This window comes from Phocoena sinus, chromosome 17 (assembly GCF_008692025.1).
Source record: "Phocoena sinus isolate mPhoSin1 chromosome 17, mPhoSin1.pri, whole genome shotgun sequence".
Classification (NCBI taxonomy): domain Eukaryota; kingdom Metazoa; phylum Chordata; class Mammalia; order Artiodactyla; family Phocoenidae; genus Phocoena; species Phocoena sinus.
Genome location: NC_045779.1, coordinates 49,545,204 through 49,569,833, shown reverse-complemented (window position 1 = coordinate 49,569,833; position 24,630 = coordinate 49,545,204). Strand labels below are relative to the sequence as shown.

Sequence of the window (24,630 nt, the reverse complement as noted above, 5' to 3'; positions counted from 1 at the left end):
GCACTATGGAGAACAGTATGGAGGTTCCTTAAAAAAGTAAAAACAGAACTACTATATGATCCAGCAATCCCACTACTGGGCATATATCTGGAGAAAAACATGGTTTGAAAAGATACATGCAGCACTCCAATGATCACTGCAGCACTGTTTACAACAGCCAAGACATGGAAGCAACCTAAATGTGTATCAACAGATGAATGGATAAAGAAAATGTGGTACATATATACAATGCAATATTACTCAGCCATTAAAAAGAATGAAATAATGCCGTCTGCAGCAACATGGACGGACCTGGATATTATCATACTAAGTGAAGTGAGTCAGACAGAGAAAGACAAATATATATTGCTTATATGCAGAATCTAAAAAGATACAAATGAACTTATTTACAAAACAGAACAGACTCACAGACATAGAGAACAAACTTATGGTTACCAGGGGGGGAAGGTGGGGAGGGAGGGGTAGACGGGGAGTTTGGAAGTGATCTGTACTATATTTAAAATAGATAACCAACACTGTATACCACAGGGAACTCTGCTCAATATTCTGTAATAACCTAAATGGGAAAAGAATTTTAAAAAGAATATATATGTAAAAAAATAATAACAATAAAATTAAAAAAAAATCAACTTGCTCAAAATCAGTGATAAAGACATCATCTTAAATGCAAACAAAGAAAAATATATATTTTATACAGCACACCAAATACAAAAATAATAGAAGACTTCTCCAGAAACAGTGCAAGCCAGAAAACAGTAGAGATTTGAAAGAAACATCTTTAAAGTTCTGAAAGGAAAAGAAAACCCTGTCAACCTAAAATTCTATGCCCAGTGAAAATATCTTTAAAAAGTAAAGAAAATACCAAAGCTATATGAATAGCAAATAAGCAAATGAAAAGATGCTCAGTATCATAAGTCATTAGGGAAATGTAAATTAAATGAGTTATCACTAAAGACCAATAAGCATAACTAAAATCTAAAACACTGGCCACGGTGAACGCTGGTAAGGATGTGGAGAAACAGCAACTCTCAGTGACTGCTGGCAGGAATGGAAAATAACACAGCCACTTTTGGAAGGCAGTTTGGTAGTTTCCTACAGAGCTAAACACAGTCTTACCACACGATCTAACGATCACATGTCTTAGTATTCAACCAAAGGAAATAAAAACGTATACAAAACCTGCATATTAATGTTTATAGCATCTATCTTCATAAGTGTCCAAACTTGGCAGCAACCAAGATGCCCTTCAGTAGGTGAATGGATAAACTGTTGTACTGTATATCCACAGCGATAAAAACAAATGAGCTGTCAAGCCATGAAAGATATGGAAGGCTCTTAAATGCATACTGCTAAGTGAAAGAAACCACTCTGTAATCATTCAATCATACTTTATGATTCTAACTGCATGACACTCTGTAAAAGGCAAAGCTATGGAGACAGAAAAAAGATCAGTAGTTTCCAGGGGTCCAGAGGAAGGGATGGATGAGTAGACAGAGCACAGAGGATTTGGGAGACAATGAAACTATTTTGCATGATACTGTAATGGTGGATACATGTCATCATACATTTCTCAAAACCCATAGAATGTATGACACAAAGAGTGAGTTCTGATGTAAACTATGGAAACTCACTTTAAGTGTAAGACACAGTCTCAAAGTAGAAAAATGGAAGAGATAAATCAAGTTAACACTAACTGAACAGAAGCTAAGTGACTACATTTGTGTCCATCAAAGCAGATTTCATAGCAAAGAGTTTTACCAAGAATAGTCTTTCATAATTAAACAAGTCCATTCATCAAGACAATATTAGAATCCAAAACATTTTTATACCTAACCACAGAGTTTCAAAATACACACAAAAAAACTGATAGAACTAGAAGGGGAAATAGACAAACCCACAATTATAGAGGTATTTCAACATCCTTCTGTCAATAATTGATAGAACAAAAAGACAGAAGATCAATAGTAACACTCAACTTGATTTAATTGACATTTATAAACTATTTCTCCCAACAACAGCAGAATACACATTCTTTCAAAGTGCACATGTAACACATATCAAGATGTAATACATTCTGCACCATTAAACGTTAAGCCTACAGTAAATCAGTAACAGAAAGATATCTTGAAAAATACCAAATATTTGGAAACTAAGAAACTTCTAAATATTCCATGGGCCAAAAAAGAAATAAAGAGAAAGTATTATGAACTGAAAGAAAATGAAAATACAACATATCAAGACTGCGGATTCAGTTAAAACAGTACATAGGGGGAAATTTATAGCACTAAACACCTATTTCAAATACCCATAATTTATGAATTACTACTATAAAGAAATGGTTCTCACGTGTGACTTCTCAAGTGGGTATCATACTATAATTACTTTCTTTGCAACACCTGGAGTTTATTTTGAATACTACTGTACTTTACTATAATTCCCTTTGCAGACTGGAAGTTCTCTGCTTTAGAAAAGCAGCAACGTATGGTAGATAAAACACAGATTCAAACTGGGTTTGAATTCTAGCCAGGATAGAGAAACCCTGGACTCGTTAACCTTTTCTGAAAGTTTTTTTTCCTGTGAAGAAGGAATAGGACTGCCTATTTCACAAGATGATTTTAAATTGATCATCACGTGCTGATGCTGATGACTAAAAATGTAAATGCAAAACTGTCATATTTTAGTAATAAATAAAAAATGATTAAAAGTTTTTTCTAAAGTTTTATCCATTACCTTGCCACTGGTAATATATCTGCAATTAATTTTAAGAAATTTCTCAGTAAATGCTTCTTCCTCCTCAGAAGTTGAAGATACAACTCGTGCAGGTCGAATACCAGTAAAAGCAGATGAGAGAGTTTCTTCTTTCGGGTGGACTACATCAGGATTCTTTAAAAAAAAAAAAAGATAAAGACACTTCAGAGTACTAAATAAAACTAAGCACATTGTTAAATGCAAATGCATAGCTCTCCCCAGTAAGTGTTCTTCCTTCTCATCACATTCTGTAGAACAGCTCAAAATGTTTTTATGTAAAAAAATATGGGAAAGACGGCTTCCCTGGTGGCGCAATGGTTGAGAGTCCGCCTGCCGATGCAGGGGACACAGGTTCGTGCCCCGGTCCGGGAGGATCCCACATGCCGCGGAGTGGCTAGGCCCATGAGCCACGGCCGCTGAGCCTGCGCGTCTGGAGCCTGTGCTCTGCAGCGGGAGGGGCCACAACAGTGAGAGGCCCGCGTACCATAAAAAAAAGAACTGAAAATATGTGAGTTCTATTGGGGGCAAAGTCACAGGTATCCCTGGTGCTTTTCTATAGTTTGCTGCTTATATTCTTAATCTTTAAAAATGTTAGATTTCACTTAAAATTTTTTCTATCCAAGTTCACAGAACTCATAGTTTTCCCAAAGTTCAATATTCTGTACAAATGTAGGAAGGTTAGACAGACGCCTTTTAATCTTTGTTTTAAATACCTCCACAGAGGCATTTCATACCTTATAAGTAAATGCACAATGCCTTATATAATAGTTTTCATAGTAGCAAGGTTCTTCAGAGCTTTGAACTAAAATCTGCCACTTTGTAATTAATACCTAATAGTTATTATTTGCCCTTTTGAAATAATAAACAAGACTGCTTCCTCTTCAGTCTCACAGACTTTGAGATACTTGAAAAGAACTATCAAATTTTAACATAACTTTTTCTACTCTAATAAATGGATCTAATTCCTTCAATTCTGTCCTATATAGGACAGAATTTGTAGACTTCCTTTCTAAATTTCATATACCCTTCCTAAAATATAGGGCTGAATCCCAAGCACTTGGGGAGATACTCAACAGACATTTTTTGAAGGTAGACCAGTTCAGAACACTGCAAAACAGCTACATTTGATATAATTATATTTTTAAAAAACCTAAAATGGAATTATATTTTAACAGCTGCATGATACTGTTATAGCATTATTATCAATCTTTTCATTTTGTGATACAAACTAATAACTTTACATTCATCCTGCTGTGTCTGGTAGTTACTGTATCTAAGAGTTTTATACCATATATAAATTCATTTAGCACAGATAATTAAATAAGGGACATTAATAATATTAATTGATATTTATGAATACCTTTATATTTAAGTATATTATAAAGACCATTTCATTTTCAAATCACTCATAAGGTATATACTATTACCTTAATTTTTAAGGAAACGTATGCTTGTCCAAATTCAGTAACTTGCCCAATGAGTAAGATGAAGCTGAGATGAAAACCCATGTTGCCAACACATGAACTAGTGAGCTTAACTGCACTACTATATGCTTTCCATTTCAAACATTCTTCTACAAGATTGTGTGCAGAGGGGAAAAAAAAAAGCCAATACAGAGCCATCACAGGGCCCCCTGCAAACTGGCACAAAGCAATACACAAATTTTGTCTGACTGTTCAGTTACTCCCAAATCAGGTGACAACAGTATCTACTAAATAACCATATTATTCACAGAAACTGTATCAGGGTACATTGTCAAATATTTTCCTTAAACATACACCTCATAGAACATGATCTCTGAGGTTCCCTCAAAGTCTCAAATTCTACAACTCAGTATCAATAGCAATCCCAACTTGTCAAAGTAATCCTATTAAAAAGAATACATGAGATTAGCTTAACAAATGCTCAAAGTATAGCACAAAAGAGTATTTCTTTAAAAGAGATCAAAGTTGTTTAGAGAAATCATAATCAGACCTCATTTTAACTTACATACATGTACATGATCCAAAGTATCAGTATCTCCATATCTCTGTGAATTTACAGATTCTGTTTCTTAATAAGGTGATTTGAATAAGCTTATTTGAGTGCTTTCTGAAGCTTCTTTGTGCAATTTTGTTTTAGCCACTAGGGATGGAAAGGTCCTTAAAAATATAGGATTATAAACATTTATTTATCAAGCCTCAATTGTCACCTCAATTGTTCAAATGTGCAAAAGGAAAGCAATGCTATGACAAGTGACCCAAAAAGGTTGACTTATGGTCATCTTTTTTGTACAATATGATTAAATATTATATCATTTGTAGAGTATTATTATAAATCATTACCATAAGCTAATTAGCAACTCCAAACTCTCCTTTTCCCATGTTGCCTTGGCTTTATGGAGTTTTTGTTCTTTAGTGATTGAAAATACATAGAAATGTTCTCTGGTAACACGTAGGTAAGGCATACAAAATTTGAGAAGGAAAAACCATACAGGCACAGAAATACCAACATTTATGTTTATTTCATACAACATATATAATATATAATCTAAAATAAAATGTCTATTTTTAAAGCAGTGAATATTATGTTTCTTCACTCAATCCAATAAATATGATGGGTACCATTTACTTCCTATAAATTGTTATGTTTAACTATCACTCTTAGAATTTATTTAAACTCCACTTCTCAAGAATTTGAGGCTCTTAAACATACAGAATAAAATACAATACAAATAAAAAATAAAAATATCAGAGTGAAGAAAAAATAAAATGCAATTTTAAGTGTTGCACTTGGAGTTTTGGATCTGGCACTGAGCTTTTTAGCAACCAGGTTAAAAAGCAAAGAAGGATCAATTTTTAAATTCTAATTATGAGAACAATGCTTGCTTTCAGAAGCTAGAAGAAAACTCTTACCCAGTAATTTAACTATTTATTTGTGATATGACAAATACAGAGATTTCTTCTATATAAAGAAATGCTTTCCTAAAAATCTATATAAATACAAAGTCGTACTATGAAGTTTTATGTTTTCACATATTTCAAATATAAAATTTTGTTCTAAGAATGTAAGACTAAGGTATAATTATAGAACCATCATTTGAAAAGTACATATTAAAAAATTATAATTCCCTAATAAACTGCTGGTATTTAAGTTTAAAAGCACCAAAGCTAAATTATATTATACAATATATAGGTAACATATAATTCATGTGTCATTTATACATACAGCATTTATAGTTGTTTAACTTTATTTTAATATAATATGTAATATATAAGCTTATGTTTATTATATAATAAAGTATATATACTTACATATGAAAATTTAGGTTTAAAAGCATGAAATTTAAAATCATAATTTATATATTATATATCAGATAAAATATATTTTATATATTATATATTTTAGTGATTTTAAATTTATTTTAAGTTTAAATATATAATATTATACACAGAGAGAGAGGGGAAGGAGGTGGAAGTAAGGAAGAAGGGAAAGAGGGGAGAGGAATGCTTGTGACTAGTTTAAGGATGGCATATGTGAGAACAATTTTTGAAGCATATGCTATATTTAATCTCTTCAAACTATATTGATATTTCTAACTAAAATTTTTTTAACTTCTTGCATGTGTGCTATTACTTTAATGTCTGTTTTCAGGTATATAAGTTCAGGATGTCAATGAATTATGTGATTAGTATAATTAAAATAGAGGGAGGTTTATTTTATTAGATTTCACAAATATTCTCAAGATCCCCAAAACCCTGTAAGAAATTAACATCACTCTTTTATATATTTTCTCATCTATATGTAAAGAGAATAGTCACTGAATGTCTTTTTAAAAAAAATCTTATTTGACTAGAGCTAGAAAACCTTCTAAAGTTCCCTGACTAAACAATGTGGTTCTCTTGAAATTTTATAAAAGGCAACATTATGACACTTCACTGTGTCACCCAAGAAGATATGCTGAAGTCCGAACCCCCTACCTCAGAATGCGACCTTATTTGGAAATCAGCTTTTCACAGATGAAGTGAGTTAAGCTGAAGTCACACAGGAGGAGTAGAGTGGACCCTTAATCCAATTTAATTGGTTTCCTTATCTGAAGAGGAGACCACTATGTGAAGACACAAACACACAAGGAGAAGACAGCCATGTGACTACAAAGGCAGAAACTGGAGTAATCTGTCCAACAAGACAAGGAATGACAAGGATTGTGGGCCAACACCCAATGCTAGAAGAGGCAAGGAAGGATCCTCCCCCACAAGGTGCTTGCCAACATCTTGATTCCAGACATCTAGCCTCCAGAACTGTGAGGTAAGTTTCTGATTTAAACCACCCATTCTGTAATCCTTTGTTACAGCAATCCTAGGAAATTAATACAGGCAAATAATAATTTTTTAAGTTACATAAACAGAAGAACAACATACTTAAAAGTCCAGAGAATCTTAAATATTGAGGAAAAAAAAGCAATGCTTTTGTTCACCTTTTAATCATTTTAAGCAATACTTCCGATTATCTGCTTTACTTTTATTTTTGCTTTGGTAAGCAAAAATTTGCTACATTACTTCCACATAGCTCTTTACTACAAACTTTCTAGTTTCTACAATTTGGGACACATATATTTTAATTTTAGATTGTATGTCTCAGTCACAGAGAATCTGTACTGCTAATCCTTACCCTTTCATCAATTAGTTCAAAAAGTGGTCAAGAATATAACACAAAACCTGGATGTAGACTGTCAGGGTTTAAATCTCAGCTCTACCACTCATTAAGTATGTGACCTTGTGTAAATTACTCATTCTCTCTATGCCTTAGTTTCCTCATTAATAAATGCATAGTAAGTACTTTTTAAATGTTAATAGTAACTGTAGCAGAATAATTGCCTATGCTTAAAAAGAAGCTTTTAATGTGCCTAAACTCTATTAATGCTTTATATATTTTCTCCTGTAAGACCTTCTAGGCCTTCCATAGAATCTCTTAGTAGTATTTTTTTCAAAATTATATTTTCTTACATTATAAGTACTCTACTTTTCTTATTATCCTTTAGATTTATTAGAGTATACTAAAGAGTGTTTTATATTAAAGAGAATACAACTATCTGCTAGCCCATCTTTCAGTGGAGTATAGTAACATAAGCAGAAATTAAAAACTATTTAAAACCATTTCACTTTTCCATATTATTTATTTAAAATTTTTTTTCCTCTGAATTCCATCCTAAATTTATCACACTAGTAGTTCTAGCCTAAAATGGCATTAGCATAATAAATAAATTTAAGATGCAGAGAGGAGAAATTAAAGGAGATAAACACGAGGTTTTTATATTTACAAAAGAATGTCAGATTAAAAAAATTTTACAAAATGACAGTGCAAAAGTGACAGGTTTTACTACACTCACAATGATTGAATATTACTTATCTTTTTGGGTTGGGTCCAATTATTTACTGATCGATAGTAGTGTCTGAGCTATCAATTTCCAGCTATAAAATGCTAGTAAAAAAACATGGGCTCTGGACTCAGACTATCCGCGTTGGAATCCTAATTCAGGTAAGTAGTCTAGCTTTTCACAATTTTGCTTTAGGGTATGGAACACAAGCTAAATTAACCGAAGGCTACACTGCCCTCCTTTGTCATTGCCCCTTATGAATGTATCTGTTAAGTCCCATGGGACAATGGCATGGCCATGTTCAAAAAGGTCCAGTAACCGTTTGGTCCAGTATCATTAGAAACTGACTTCCATTTTCGTCAGTGATGAGAATAAATGTAATATATTCCTTTCATGTAGCTGTATTCTAAAGTAGTTGTCATTTTTACAAGATAGCCAGCAAATAAAACATTTGAAAAAGACCCCCTTTCTCCCTCCCTCCCTCTCTCTCTCACCACAAACACACAGAAAAAAGTCCCTAGGCAAGGAGACAAATACTTATTAATAATATCATGTCCTTTACTCCATGAGAGAAGTGGAACTAGTCTAATACTACAGCTTAGAAACTAATAATTCCTAATAATTTATAGGCAAATTAACATTAATAATTTGTGTTTTGTTACCAGTATGCCATTTGGTATCCTAAACTTTGAGTGCAAATTGGGGCAGAGAAAAGGATGTCTCCTAAAATCAGCACAGCAACACAGAAGAATCTCTCACAGGAGTCTAGCCAGTTAATGGAGAAATAACCTTTTACATGTAAACATAATCACTGGGTCATTATGAAAATGGGAAATTATGATTAGTATTAATTTACACAGGAAAGGCACAAAAAACATAGTTCCTGTCAGAGGAATTTTAATCAAAATTATTAAAGTTTTTTTCCTCGGAATTCATTTGTAAAATGTAACATATAGAACATCTATTCCTTTAAAATGCTAGATAAATTAATATACTATTAGTTACTCTGAATTAATATTCTGAAGAACAACTAAGATAATAATTTTTTTTTTTCTTTGGCAGTGCTGTGCAGCATGTGGGATCTTAGCTCCCCGACCAGGGATCGAACCTACGCCCCCTGCAGTGGAAGTGCGTAGTCTTAACCACTGGATTGCCAGGGAAGTCCCCATAAATTATTTTTTTAAAGTGTGCCAATAATGAACTCAAGAGTTTTAAGTATTATATAAACATTCACAGAAACTCAAATAAAAATCAAACTGGGGGCTTCCCTCGTGGCACAGTGGTTGAGAGTCCGCCTGCCGATGCAGGGGACACGGGTTCGTGCCCCGGTCCAGGAAGATCCCACATGCCGCAGAGCGGCTGGGCCCATGAGCCATGGCCGCTGAGCCTGCGCGTCCGGCGCCTATGCTCTACAACGGGAGAGGCCACAACAGTGAGAGGCCCGCATACCACAAAAAAAAAAAAAAAAAAAAAAAAAATAAAATTGGACGTGGACTTCCTATCATGATATACTCATGTTTGTTAAGTAAAATTCCTTTCTTAGTTAAATTATTATATGATATTCATAAAAGGGCTGATGAATATCTTTGGATTACTACTACCACCAACAGTAATCAATTTAAGCTGTCTGATTTAATAAGAATGTTTCACTTTAAAAACCGGGATTTACAAATTTAATTAACAAACTAAAAAGGTAAAATTTCGTTCAAGCCATAGGCAAAGTAGGATTAAAAAAATGGTGATATATACAAATACAGTGACATTTCTTGATAGCTTTGAAAAGAAGGGAAACTTACAGTGGTCTTATCAAGTTCAGCCTCGGATGATGTTGGTGACAAAGGACTTATGGGGCTTAGAGACGGGGAGCTCTCAACACTGGAGACATATTCAGGATCAGGAACATATAAAACCTGGAAGAAAATATTCACATAAAGATTTAGTCAAACTAAAATATTAATAATCAGATGGTATTCTCTAAGCGAGCACCATTAACAATGACCTTCAGAAATAAATTTTAAAAATTAAAACCTTCAGATTAAAAGAATGTTTATTACCGAAATAACTGTAACAAAATTTTTAAAAAGATATTTAATTTAGATAAGTTTGATAACACAAACCATGGGCAACAGTGAAGGGAAACAGTAATTCTTAAAAATTATGGGTGTTCCCCTTAAAGGACAATTTGTCAACAGCCAGCAAAACTTAAAATGCACATATCCTTTAACTGAGCCATTTTACTTCTAGGACTTGAATTTATAGACATACGTGCATATAAAGAAAAAGAGAAACAAACAAGAATGTTTCCTAGAGCAATGTTTACATAGCAAAAAAGTAGAAAGTCTAAAGCCTACTGTGCTTGGTTAAACCATAATACAGGCACATGTCGTTCTACTGTGTCATCTTATTGGACTTCGCAGATATTGCGTTTTTTACAAACTGAAAGACTGTGGCAACCCTGTGTCAAGCAAGTCTATCAGCGCCATTTTTCGACTGCATTTGCTCACTTCCTGTCTCTGGGTTTCATTTTGGTGATTCTTCCAATATTTCAAACTTTTCATTATTATTATATTTGTTACGGTGATCTGTGATCAGTGACTGCTGCAAAAAGATTATGACTCTCTGAAAGCTCAGATGATGGTTACCATTTTTTAGCAATAAAGTACTTTTAAATTAAGGTATGTACTTTTTTTTTTTTTTTTTTTTTTTTTTTTTGCGGTATGTGGGCCTCTCACTGTTGTGGCCTCTTCCATTGCGGACCACAGGCTCTGGACGCACAGACTCAGCGGCCATGGCTCACGGGCCCAGCCGCTCCGTGGCATGTGGGATCCTCCTGGACCGGGGCACGAACCCCTGTCCCCTGCATCGGCAGGCGGACTCTCAACCACTGCGCCACCAGGGAAACCCAAGGTATGTACTTTTTTTAGACATAATGCTATTGCACACTTAGCAGACTACAGTGTAGTATAAATATAACTTTTATACACACTAGGAAACCAAATAATTCTATGACTCGCTTTACTGTGATATCTGCTGTACTGCAGTGGTCTGGAACCAAATCCACAATATTTCCAAGGCATGCCTATATATTAATAGAGTGCAATACTTTACATACATGAAAAAGTCTGAGATTGAGTTATGCTTCAACAGAACATTTTTCCAGAATCAAAGTTATTTATTTTTTTTAAAGAAGAAAGAAAGGCTAGAATATTTTTGGAAGGGGATACATATTGGTAACTGTGGTTGCTTCTGGAAAAGGAAACTGTAAGTCTGAGATAAACTACCTTTAAAAAAGTTTGAATTTTTTATCAGGTACATGTACTGCTTTGAATATTTTTTAAAGCTCTTTAAAACTATATTTGAAAAGACAACAGTTATTTTCAATATGTATTAAGAAAAATTCACATGGATATAAGTGACATTTAATTTCCTCTTCTAGAACCAATGTGATTTGTTCAAAGTGTGCATAAAATTACTCTTCTTAAATTAACTGTATTGCAATGGATACTTTCTGTCTTAAAACTGATGCTTCTAACCATCAATGAATTAAAAAAAAGATACCTGTCCAGTAACAACTGCTCGGGAGAATAACTTATTTAACTGAACAAGTTCGTTGGGCGTTGTATCAAATTTCAGGGCTATACTATTCAAAGAATCCCTTGATTCAACCTGTTTAAGAGAAAAAAAAAAATAATTTGTTAAAACAGAAAAACTAAACGATGAGGTTTAATGATCATTAATATGTCTATGGACCAATTTTACATTTGACTAATAACTGGTATTTCCATCTTTAGAGATAGGATAACTTGACAAATTTTGTGTTTGTTAGCAACTGATCTCAACCTATTATGATACAGAGTATATGCTTTATCATAATACATCACAATTACATGTAGGTCTCTACTTCAAGCAATTTCAAAATACAAAATATAACTGTCAACACACAAACAAGTGATTTTTATTTTACAAAGACTTTAAAACAATATAAATAGTTTGTAAAATATATGTAACTTCTAGAAGCTAATTTTACTTTAGCAAAGTATGCCTGTATTAAACTTAAAGTGCTGTTTCTAATGATCTTTACATAATCTTCCATTTAAATAGATAAATTAGAAAATATATTTGAACCAAAGCTGAGGAATATGTTTTTGAATTAGTATATTTTAATGATCATATTTATAGAAATCTTAAATCATGGGATTTAATTGTCAATTATCCTGAAAGAAAGTCATTTGATCAATGTATTCCTTTAGAGTTCTCTATACATAAAGCATCTCTGTAGAGAATGATGAAGTCCAATGAAGTGGTTTTAGGGCATAAGGGATTTACAACCTAGTTAGAAAGTAAGAAAGACAAAAAAGGTTATATAAAAGATAAAGAGCAATTTAAGTGAAACAACAAATGCAACAGAAGCTCTGAGCAGACAGAGCAACATATTTGCTCCAAATTGTCCAAGAAAGACTTTATGGAAAAGATTTAAAGCTATCTTGAAGAACGGGTAGGAATTTGAGAAGTAGAGGGTAGGGAAGAACATTCAAAATGAAGAGAATAGAACTGACATATTAGGAGACAGAAAAGAACAAAACACATTTGTGGGATACTATCTCTTCCTCCTAAACCATCCAGGGTACACTCATGAATTTAGGATTCTAGGAAGGTACGTAGAGCCAAATCTCAAAAAAAGGATGAGATTGAATCAGGCATTTTGAATTAGACTGTAAAAGACTTCGAAAATCAGGAAAAGTAGATATGTATGTGGGGGTAAAAAAAAACCAAACAAACAATATATATTTTTTCTTTAATGGTTTTGTAAAACCAAATTGATGCCAAAGACACAGACTAATAATAATCTAGCCCTGCTCTCTTCTTCCATGCAAACTTTCTCATCTATGAAATGAGATGGTATGTCACCTACCTTATTGAGATAATGTATGTAAAAGCTCTCTATAAACCAATTTTACTTTGCAGAAACATCTGGAAGCTTACAAAGTTCTTATTAATTAACACACATTTCATCTTCACAATGATCCTATCAGTTGTGGTAATGAAAGTAATAAAAACACCAATATGAAGCAAGGAAGTTACATGGCCGAGTGGCATCTTAGATTAATGGCTACAGGTCTATGATTAATGACACAAGAGAATGGATGCAGAAAAACCAATGTAATACTACAGCAGCAGGATCATCCTTAAGGTCATACAAATGTAAAGAAAGAGATAAAGGTATAAGATTTTCAGATAAGACTCAAGAGAAAACAGGAATGGATTGAATCAAGTTGTAATAGAGCAGTAGTTGTATTACGTCAGAGGTGTAAACATTAATGATCAACTGATGCTAAATCCAAAAATTCCAACCTGGATGAACAACAGATTGAAGGAAAATAGAAACAAGAAAATAAAGCATTAGGCAAGAATGAAGAAAAAATTGGTGAAAGGTTTGCTATAATTTGTTAAATATGAAGTGGTGGTAGGAAATGTAAGCATCTAGAAGGGCAGAAATAGAAAAAAGTTTGGGTCTTACTTCATATAGTAAAGTTCTTAAGTTCTCTAAGTTGCAGAATGTAAATGGGAAAGTGAAAAGATACAAGGAACCACTCACATTTGGAATCAACAAGAGCAGAACAAGCAGTGAAAGAGGTGTAAGATACAGTCAAAATGTTAGCAAGAACAGGGCAATGAAGCATAATGATAGCAAAATGTAGTACAATTAGTTTCTAGAATAAATTGAGAAAGGAGAGTATATAATCAAAGAAATAATGGCTGATAATTTTCCAGAATTTATGAATGGCATGATTCCTTAGAGTGAAGAAACACAATAAGTAAGATAAAAATTTGTCTGAATCTAGACTTATCACAGTGGCACTATAGAACTGTAAGGACAAGAAGTAAACTTAAAAAAACAATCTAAAAAAAGAAGACTGCCTAGAAATGAACAAAAATAAAAAGGCAACAGAAGGGCATAAGATAATAGATAACTACATTCGAAGTGCTGACAGAGGGCTTCCCTGGTGGCTCAGTGGTTGAGAGTCCGCCTGCCGATGCAGGGGACACGGTCCGGGAAGATCCCACATGCCACGGAGCGGCTGGGCCCGTGAGCCGTGGCCGCTTAGCCTGCGCATCCGGGAAAAAAAAAAAAAAAAAAAAGTGCTGACAGAAAATAACTGTTTACCTAATAATCTATAGGCAGCTCAACTACCAGGAATGAGGGTGCACTGAAGACTTTTCAGACACTGCCTGATTATCCATTCACAGATCCTCACTGAAAGATACATTAAAGAACATTGAGAAGGAAAGTAAAACAAGAAAGAAGGAGCAGTGAGTGGTATGCAACAACAAAGAAAAAGCCACCAGGTTTGATAATTAGAAAATCATTAGTGACTTTAGACAAGGCTTTCGGTAGAATGGTACAGGGATATTAAATTAACTAGGAAGAAAATGGTTATGTATAACATTTTCAAGGTCTACTTGATCCTACTGAAAGTAATTTTATAGTTAAAAACTGTGCGTGTATGTGCATATATAAACACATACGTAATATATATGTATGTTTTTTTTATGTATGATTCTAACTTTAAAGCTACCTAAGGTACAATGACTAATTTATACTATATTTAGGTGGTCCGAAAATACATTTAAGCTAACCATAAATATTTTAGAATAAGTAAATGTTGAGAGTACACTGTGATATTGTAAGATTTCAAAAGAAATATAGAAAAATATATTTTTCCCAAATACAAAAATCATGTTATGTACCTTATATAAAGATATTATATGAAGATCTTACAAATTATAATAAGAATAGAAGACAGTAATATCTTAGTTTTAGAAACACATGTGTTTCTATCTTTAGGATATGGCATCGGGAAAAAACAAAGGGATAAAAAATGAAAACAAAGATCTCCTAGAGGATGTTTTATAACTTTTCTTATCAGTAACTGATTATTTCCCAAAGGTCATTTATAACATAAGAAAAAATATATAGTAATTCCTCAGTATCCCAGGGGATTTGTTCCAGGATCCCCACAGATATCAAAATCCATGGGTGCTTAAGTCCCTTATATAAAATGGCATAGTTATTTGCATATAACCTACACACATCCTCCATATACATTCAATCATCTCTAGATTACTTATAATACCTAATACAATGTATGTAAATAGTGGCCAGTAAGGGAAATTCAAGTTTTGCTTTTTGGAACTTTCTGGAATTTTTTTCCCCAAATATTTCTATCCATGGTTGGTTGAATCCATTGATGCAGAACCCAAGGATACAAATGGCCAAGTTTCAATTAACCTTTGCCCAAAATAATGGTTCTTAATTTAAATTTAAATTTGCTACCGATAACACAAGTTTTATTGAATTACAAGAACAAAATTGGGAAGCTCCTGAATTCAAAACCAACTAAACTTTTGTAATTCTTCAAAACCACAGGATTACGTATGTAGATAACATCTTATGCCTTATGCCTACAGTCTTACGTCTTAATAAACACTAATGAATACATCAAACTACATTACTCAATATTTTACTGTCTGAATTTATATTCTCAATTTCTCAATCATGCAGAGAAGGTACAAGCACACTCGAGTTTATAATATGCTTAAGAGGAGATTCTTTTGATAGTAGTAAATATAATTCCACCTTAAATTATCTGGTTTCAAACCTTTTTAAAATACTTAAAATCTCAAACTGTCAATTATACAGTATATGAAAATAAAGTATAACTCAAGGTTTTGATAATTTGTTCAATTTTTAGAATTTATGAAAAATAATCAAGACTCAAACCAAGATTGGAAGACTTCATGATGACACAAATGTATAAATTGTTTCAACTTGCTATTTTCTTCTTAATACAGTTACAATAACATATTAGAAAAACACAACACAAAATTAAGCTCAGTTAAAATAACAGATTTTTAACATGTTAAAATTATCTAACAACATTTACATTCAATCAAAGAAGCAGCATATCACAGACTAAAGTACATTTCTCACTTCAGTTTTCCATAGTAACCAGAAATATGAAAAGCTGACTGCAAGGAAATTTGAGGGTCATTTCAAGAACACAGGAACTTAGCCATAAATCAGTGTAAATAATCTAATGTGAGAGGTTATTCTGGAAAATTAATAGCAACTTGTTTTTTCCGTATTCTATCTGCCATTTTCATTATCGTTAGCACTGCTGGGAATATAATGAAGATCACATTTCTAAAAAAGTAAATATTTCCCTAAAAGTCTAACCTAATAAAAAATTATTGTACCACAGGAACTTTAACTCCAAGTAAATTATCATTTTGTTAAATTTGCTAGAATAATTATCTTTATATCACACTTAATAAAATTTTCCTTTAAGGAAAAAAAATCCTAAAATACAGTTAAGAACTGAAGTATCATTATTATTAGTAAAGCAGTTATCGAGAGTGGTGTACAGATTTTTAAAATAAGGCAATTAGGAACCTTTGTCTTATTTACAGCATAAACAAAGAATGTCTCAAATAAGACTATCACAAAGAGATATCAGCTTTTTCAAAACAAATAACTTACAGTATATTCAGTAGTCCCTTTGGGTTTCTGAAAAGACATTCTTCTCCCATCTTTCTTGTCTAGGGTCTTCTTTTGGCCAGTGTCTGAAAAAAAAAAAATGATGCAAAACTCTATTAAATTCATTTTCCTTTCACCGTAATGTCAAGGACTGCTAAATAGAGCTCACTGGGCAGATATCTACTGGATTCACCAGTAATACAGCTTGCTACGTAGGATTCTCTACTCTAAAATACAACCGAGTATCAAAATAAGTAAATGTACCTTCCTTCCTGCTTGCTTTCCGAACTGACCAGTATGAAACACTATTAATAACTGGAAGTCAATTCAAAACCTAACTGGAAGTCAATTCAAAACCTAAGTAACTGTCAGCTGAAAGGAAGGTATTAAAAGTTAAGTTAAGGGCCATATCTTTCAACACATCTAACCTATTATAATAAAACTATATTTGAAGATTATTATTATTAACCAAACCAATTCTGAAATATGTAACATTAATCTTCACAGTGTTTCTACTTCTACAATCATAGTAAAAGACAGAGCCGTCTTTTGTATTAAATTACTGAATTCCTTACATATACCATGAAGTAGATTAAGATACTCTTTCATATACAAACATACTTTTATGCACTTCATTTCAGAAGGAGTGCCAACTATTTTTCACTTGCTTATCAAGACATTTCACTTGAACACATCATTACCACCAAGTTTATGGTATCTGTTTTAGTTTAAATTTTGCACTAATGTTAATCTTCTCATCTATACTTCATGTAACAAAGATTGCACTGAACTGATAAAATACCACTCCTATCTAAACAATTTTAAATAAAATCTCTAAAAAAAAAATCAATCTCTAAAACACTAATAAAAACCTCAAAACTGAGTAAGACAGTAAACATAGCAAAATGCTATACTCACACTCATTTTTTATAAGATTAAAACAGTAATTTTCAAGGAAAAATTAGTTCTACCTAAGCCTAAAGAATCTAGAAAATATCCACTTCATTGCTCTCCACCTATCCCATCTTAACTGACATTTTGACCATACCAGAGTTTGCTTATATGTATCTAATTAGCTCAGTTGGGTGAATGGTTCTAATGAAGCATTAACAGTAACAAAAATAATATTAATAATCAAGTCTGAATCCGAAAGAAGTCAGTTAGCTCTGCAATACTTAAAAAGGCTGTCCTAAAACCGTCCTGATCACCCAGGCTAAGCCAGATCTCTGTTATTAGTCACAGAGCATCTTTGTCTCCTTCACAGCATCTAGCACAGTTTCTTTTTAAATCTCTCCCACTAAACTGTAACCTATAAAACACCGTGCTTGCTTTGTTCACAACGACTTCTCAGTGCCTAACAAAGAGCCTGACACAAGGCAAGCATCATATTTGAATGAACTAATGTTTTGAAGCTATAACTTGAACTGCACCTAGAACTGCCACAATTCTTATAGCCATTTTTTTTTTTTAAGAAAAGTGGACAAAGGAAAAAAATATATATATACAGTCTGGCTGTAGAAAAAGAGGCATTTTTCTAAAGGTATGGTGAGAATGCAAAATGGTACAATTCTTAGTGAAAGACAATATTTTTGCTTATCACTATATTTTAATATTTTCTCCAATGAACAGCATATATGTGAATTTGATTTTTGTGATAAAACATTAAAACTATTTTTAAATAAATTTTTAAAATTTATTTCTGCTATTTCATAAACAGCAGGAGCCAAAAACACTTTCCTCATTTTGCAATTTAAAAGCAATGCAAAATACAATTACAGATTACTTTTAACTACTAATATATATCCCTTCTTAATTGATTTCAGGAGTAAACGTTAGTCTACACTTATTTGTCTAACCGTAGTTTTTCAATCCGTTAAAGAGTTCGTTAAACATTTAATCACAATTAAGTTTGCAACTGCACTACCATTTTCAAAAGTTCGCCACGGAGTGCAGTTCAGAGCAAAAAAACTAATATACCAGTTTTCTGCAGTTTAGAGTTTCAAACAAATTGAAAGTATTCACTTTAATAATGTAAAATTGTAAAATATATTGTAATAATATTATAAAAATAGTTCTAAAATTATTTTAATAACCAATATTAAAACATGTATTCACAAATATAAGTACCAGAGTACAATGAAATACACTGATCATTCTTTTCTATCAATATGAAAATATAATCACAGTAATTGAGAGTTGAAAGTGATCACAGTTGTTACCTAGTCCAGTCTCTTACTTGGTAACTTTATAATACCCTCTCTTACATGGTAACTTTATAATACCCTTTTAAAGACAGTTGCCAGCAAACATGAATCTAGATTGGGAGTATGGAAAGGAGAGGTCCTATTTTTCTTCTTTACAAAAATTATTACAGTTTAGAAATGCATAGATATTTGACAATCAAAATAATAGTTAACATTTACCAAGTGCCTAGCATATTCCAGGCACTGTTCTAAGGACTTTATATTTACTTATTGTCTTACCTAATTCATCAACCTTATAAAGTAGGTATCATTATTATCCCCATTTTACAACTGAGAAAACCAAGGCACAATTTTGGTTATCAAAATGAAGGAGTATTACTGGCATCTAATGGGTATAGGCTGTGGATACTGCTAAACATTGTGTGCTAAAAAATGCACACAACAGTCCCCCCAAAAAGAACAATGTCACAAAATGTCAACACTGCTGAGGCTGAGAAACAATGCTATATACCAAGCACCTAATACAGTAGTAAGTATGACATATGGTAGGTGTTCAATAAATATCTGATAAATAAATGAATATATATGACTTTCCCTGAGATATAATTATCTGGTATATTGGAAAGAGCAGGGAGTTAGATTTTACTCCATCATTACCAGAAGCAAAATCTTAATATATGTAATCTAAAACAAGAAATTCCCATCTAGACTGCATCCTACAAGTTTTGATACATTGTATTTTAATAAGTCCATCCAAAATATTTTATGGCTTTTACCCTATTTCTTCTTTTGCTATTTAGAGAATATTGTTTAATTTGCCAATCTATGACAATTAAAAATTTTTACCTTTTGGTTACTGAGTTCTAGCTTAATTGTACTGTGGTGAAAGAAAATACTCTTAAATAGTTAAAACCTATAAAATTCGTTGAAACTTGCTCTATAATCACATATAAATTTAGTAAATGCTCCATACATGCTTGAAAAGAATGTGTATTCTGTACTGTAGGGTAGTGTTATATGTGTGTTTATGCGTATGTGTGGATATTCATACATACACACACACACTCCTATCTCCACATCCATGAGATTAAGTTTGCTGATTGTGTTGTTCAAATCTTCTACATCCATATTGGTTTGCTTCTGCATGCTTATTCTTTAAATTACTGATAGAGACTGTTAAAATCTCCCACTATGATTGTGGGTTATTCAGGTCCTCCTAAGTCTCCTTACTTTGCTTACTATATTTTGAGACCATGTGATATTAGGTTCATACAAATTAAGAACTGAACACCTACTAATTGTTTTAGATTACATCTTTCCAGTATATTGAAACTTTTCTTACAATATTTTTTGCCTTAAAGTCTGACATACTCTTTAACTATTATGTTAGTGGTCATCCCATAGATTACAGCCTAAATTACTAATTTTCACTATCTAATATTAATTAGCACTTTTATCATCTTTCTGGATAATATAAGGATGTTAAAAACTATGTGCCTTTACCAAGACTTATATGCAATTCTTATTACATACTTTAATTACATGTATGTGTATTTAAAAACACTGTGAGAGATTATTATTTTTCTAGATAGTCAACATTCATTTAGTTTTGCCCTCATATTTACCATTTTAATTGCAGCTCTGGGTAATTTCACAGGGGATGGATTCTAAGCTGGTAGGTATTTTCCCCTGCCGTTTAGTTTCCACTGTTTCTGTTGAGAAATCAACTGTCAATGTTATCGCTACATCATTGACTACTTGTTCTGATTGCTTTTAAGATTTTTCATCTTTAGTGAGATTTGTATTGATTCCATTAGGGGCCTATACGGATGCTTGAATCTGTGAATTAAAGTATTTCATCAGTCTTGGAGTTTTCAGCCATTCTCTCATTAAATAATACTTTTGCCCCCCTTCTTTCATTTGGGGGACTCAAATATACACACATCATAACTTCTAATTAAATCTTTTTTTTTTCTTTTTTGGCTATGTTGGGTCTTCATTGCTGGGCATGGGCTTTCTCCAGTTGTGGCAAGCAGGGGCTACCCTCCGTTGTGGTACGCAGGCTTCTCATTGAGGTGGCTTCTCTTGTTGCGGAGTGACATGTAGGCTCAGTACCTGCAGCATGCGGGCCCTAGAGCAACCGGGCTTCAGTAATTGCGGCGCATGAGCTCAGTAGTTGTGGCGTGCAGGCTCAGCAGTTGTGATGCGTGGGCTCAGTAGTTGTGGCGCACGGGCTTAGTTGCTCCGTGGCATGTGGGATCTTCCCAGACAGGAATTGAACCCATGTCCCCTGCATTGGCAGGCAGATTCTTAACCACTGTGCCACCAGGGAAGTCCCAAGAACTTCTAATTATATTTTGTATTAAGCTTACCCCCTCCTTTATTTTCCTTTTTTTTGTCCCTCTCTCTTTATTCTGGATATTTTCTTCTGACCTATCTTTCAATTCACTAATTCTCTCTTCTGTGATGGCTAATTTGCTGTTAACTTCATCCACAAAGATCCTAATTAAGACCTTTAGATTACATTAATCTAAAAAATTGGATTACATTTTTCAATTCTAGAATATTCATTTTTCTTTTTTATAGTTTGTACCTCTACAAAACTCTTAATTAGCTCAAAATTCTCAACACAGCTATTTTAAATCTGATAACTACAAGATACAGAGTTCCTGTGGATCTCTTTCTATTTTCTTGTTTTTTTCTGCTATCTTGTCAGGTGCCTAATTATATTTTATATACTGGATACTAAATTTGAAAAATGGTCTATAGACAGAATTTGACACAAAGAAAGCTGTATTTCTCCAGAAAAGATGTTTGCTTCTGCCAAATACTTGAGGACACTAGCAATACCAGATCTTATTAATGCAGTTACAGGAATGATAATTTAAAGCTAAGCTACCATCCTATGAGAGCCTAGCCACTTCAGTTTTTCTGTATCCTAAGGTACAGCATTTTGGGGTCCTAAGTGAGAGGAGTTCACCCCTCTCCTGTGGTGGGTCTTATACTCTGTCCCTGTCTCCTTATACCCAACAGGCTACCAAAAGCACCTCTTAATCTCTCAGCTGCTGCTTCTGGAATCAACACAACCCCCAGGGGAAAAAAAGCAATCCCAAATTGGAGCTGCTCCTCCTTGGGCCTCTGTCAGCACTCAGATCCTAATTTGGTCATATCAGTTAGCATTCTAATACCCTCAATAAAATGTGTTTTGTTTTCACTCAGCTATTTATTTATTTATAACTGAAGTATAGTTGATTTACAATATTGTGTTAGTTTCTGATATACGGGAAAGTGATTTAGTTATACATATATATACATATTCATTTTCATATTCTTTTCCATTGTGGTTTATTACAGGATATTGAATATAGTTCCTGTGCTATACAGTAGGACCTTGTTTATCTATTTTATATATAGTAGTTTATGCCTGCTAATCCCAAACTCCTACTTTGTCCCTCCCCCACCTCCCTTACCCTTTGGTAACCATACATTTGTTTTCTAAGCCTATGAGTCTGCCTCTGTTTTGTATATAAGTTCATTTGTATATTTTAGATCCCACATATAAGCAATATCATATGGTATTTGTCTTTCTCTTTCTGACTTTAGTTCACTTAGTATCATAATCTCTAGGTCCATCCAAGTTGCTGCAAATGCCATTATTTCATTCTTCTTTATGGCTGAGTAGTATTTTATTGGGCATATATATACCACATCTTTATCCATTCATCTGTCGATAGGCATTTAGGTTGCTTCCATGTCTTGGCTATTGTAAACAGTGCTGCTGTGAACACGGTTGCACGTATCTTTCAAAACTAGAGTTTTCACCAGATATATGCCCAGGAGTCAGATTGCTGGATCATACGACAACTCTATTTTCAGTTTACTAAGGAAACTTCATACTGTTTTCCACAGTGGCTGCACCAATTTACATTCCCACCAACAGCATAGGAGAGTTCCCTTTTCTCCACATCCTTTCCAGGATTTGTTATTTGTAGACTTTTTAATGACTGGCCCAGCTTTTTAAATTGTTCTCAGCAGGACAATCTGAATTACCTAGCTTGCTATAACCAGACGGAGAAGTCCCAAAAGATTTTTAAGTAGAGAACTGAGAAAGCAGTATCAGACTTTAAATTAAAAATCATGTTGGTAATAGAATGGGAAAGGCAAACTGGAAGAAGCAAGGCTGAAAACCAACAATGAAAACTGTATGAGGTTTAAAATATGAAAAAACACCTAGTATAACTGAATATTGTAATTTTGGTAGTAGCTACTGATAAAAAGTTTGATGATTTAAAAATACTGACATAGACCTTCAAGATGGCGGAAGAGTAAGACATGGTGATCACCTTCCTCCGCACAAATACATCAGAAATACACCTACATGTGGAACAACTCCTACAGAACACCTACTGAACGCTGGCAGAAGACCTCAGACTTCCCAAAGGAAAGAAACTCCCCACGTACCTGGGGAGGGAAAAAAAAAGAGAAAAAACAGAGACAAAAGAACAGGGACAGGACCTGCACCTCGGGGAGGGAGCTGTGAAGGAGGAAAAGTTTCCACACACTAGGAAGCCCCTTCACTGGCAGAGATGGGGGGGTGGTGGGGGGAAGAAGCTTTGGAGCCACGGAGGAGAGCACAGCAACAGGGGTGCAGAGGGCAAAACAAAGAGATTAACGCACAAAGGGTCGGTGACAACCAGCACTCACCAGCCCAAGAGGCTTGTCTGCTCACCTGCCGGGGCAGGAGGGGGCTGGGAGCTGAGGCTCCGGCTTCGGTAGTATCCCAGGGAGAGGACTGGGGTTGGCTGCGTGAACACAGCCTGAAGGGGGCTAGTGTGCCACAGCTAGCTGGGAGAGAGTCTGGGAAAAAGTCTGGACCTGCCTAAGAGGCAAGAGACCATTGTTTCGGGGTGCACAAGGAGAGGGGATTCAGAGCACCACGTAAACGAGCTCCAGAGATTGGCAGGAGCCACGGCTATCAGTGTGGACACCAGACACGGGCATGAGATGCTAAGGCTGCTGCTGCCGCCACCAAGAAGCCTGTGTGCGAGCACAGGTCACTGTCCACACCTCCCCTCCGGGGAGCCTGTGCAGCCCGCCACTGCTTGGGTCCCGTGATCCAGGGACAACTTCCCCGGGAGAACACACGGCGCTCCTCAGGCTGGTGCAACGTCATGCCGGCCTCTGCCGCCGCAGGCTCGCCCCGCACTCCATACCCTTCCCTCCCCCCCGGCCTGAGTGAGCCAGAGCCCCCGAATCAGCGGCTCCTTTAACCCCATCTGGTCTGAGCGAAGAATAGACACCCTCAGGCGACCTACACGCAGAGGCAGGGCGAAATCCAAAGCTGAACCACAGGAGCTGTGCGAACAAAGAAGAGAAAGGGAAATCTCTCCCAGCAGCCTCAGGGGCAGCGAACTAAATCTCCACAATCAACCTGATGTACCCTGCATCTGTGGAATACCTGAATAGACAATGAATCATCCCAAAATTGAGGTGGTGGACTTTGGGAGCAACGATATATATATATATTTTTTCCTTTTTCTCTTTTTGTGACTGTGTATGTGTATGCTTCTTTGTGTGATTCTGTCTGTATAGCTTTGCTTTTATCATTTGTCCCAGGGTTCTGTCTGTCCATTTTTTGGGGGGTTTTTTAGTATAGTTTTTAGCTCTTGTTATTATTGGTGGATTTGTTTTTTAGTTTCGTTGCTCTCTTCTTTTTTTTTTATTACATTTTAATTTTTTATTTTTAATAATTATTTTATATTTTTTATTCGAATAACTTTTTC

The 24,630-nt window shown here is 34.2% G+C and overlaps 1 protein-coding gene across 14 annotated transcripts in view; it reads right to left on the bottom strand.

Annotated features, from left to right (window-relative positions):
• The window catches only part of OXR1 (oxidation resistance 1), a 457,600-nt gene that overhangs the window by 65,064 nt on the left and 367,906 nt on the right, over nucleotides 1–24,630 (bottom strand). For all 14 annotated transcript variants that reach the window (XM_032610521.1, XM_032610526.1, XM_032610523.1 and 11 more), the window contains 4 exons: nucleotides 16,647–16,729; nucleotides 11,663–11,770; nucleotides 9,901–10,014; nucleotides 2,731–2,883 (listed from right to left, as the gene is read on the bottom strand). In XM_032610521.1, coding sequence (XP_032466412.1) covers nucleotides 2,731–2,883; nucleotides 9,901–10,014; nucleotides 11,663–11,770; nucleotides 16,647–16,729 — 458 coding nt within the window. The remainder of the gene's footprint in view (nucleotides 1–2,730; nucleotides 2,884–9,900; nucleotides 10,015–11,662; nucleotides 11,771–16,646; nucleotides 16,730–24,630) is intronic.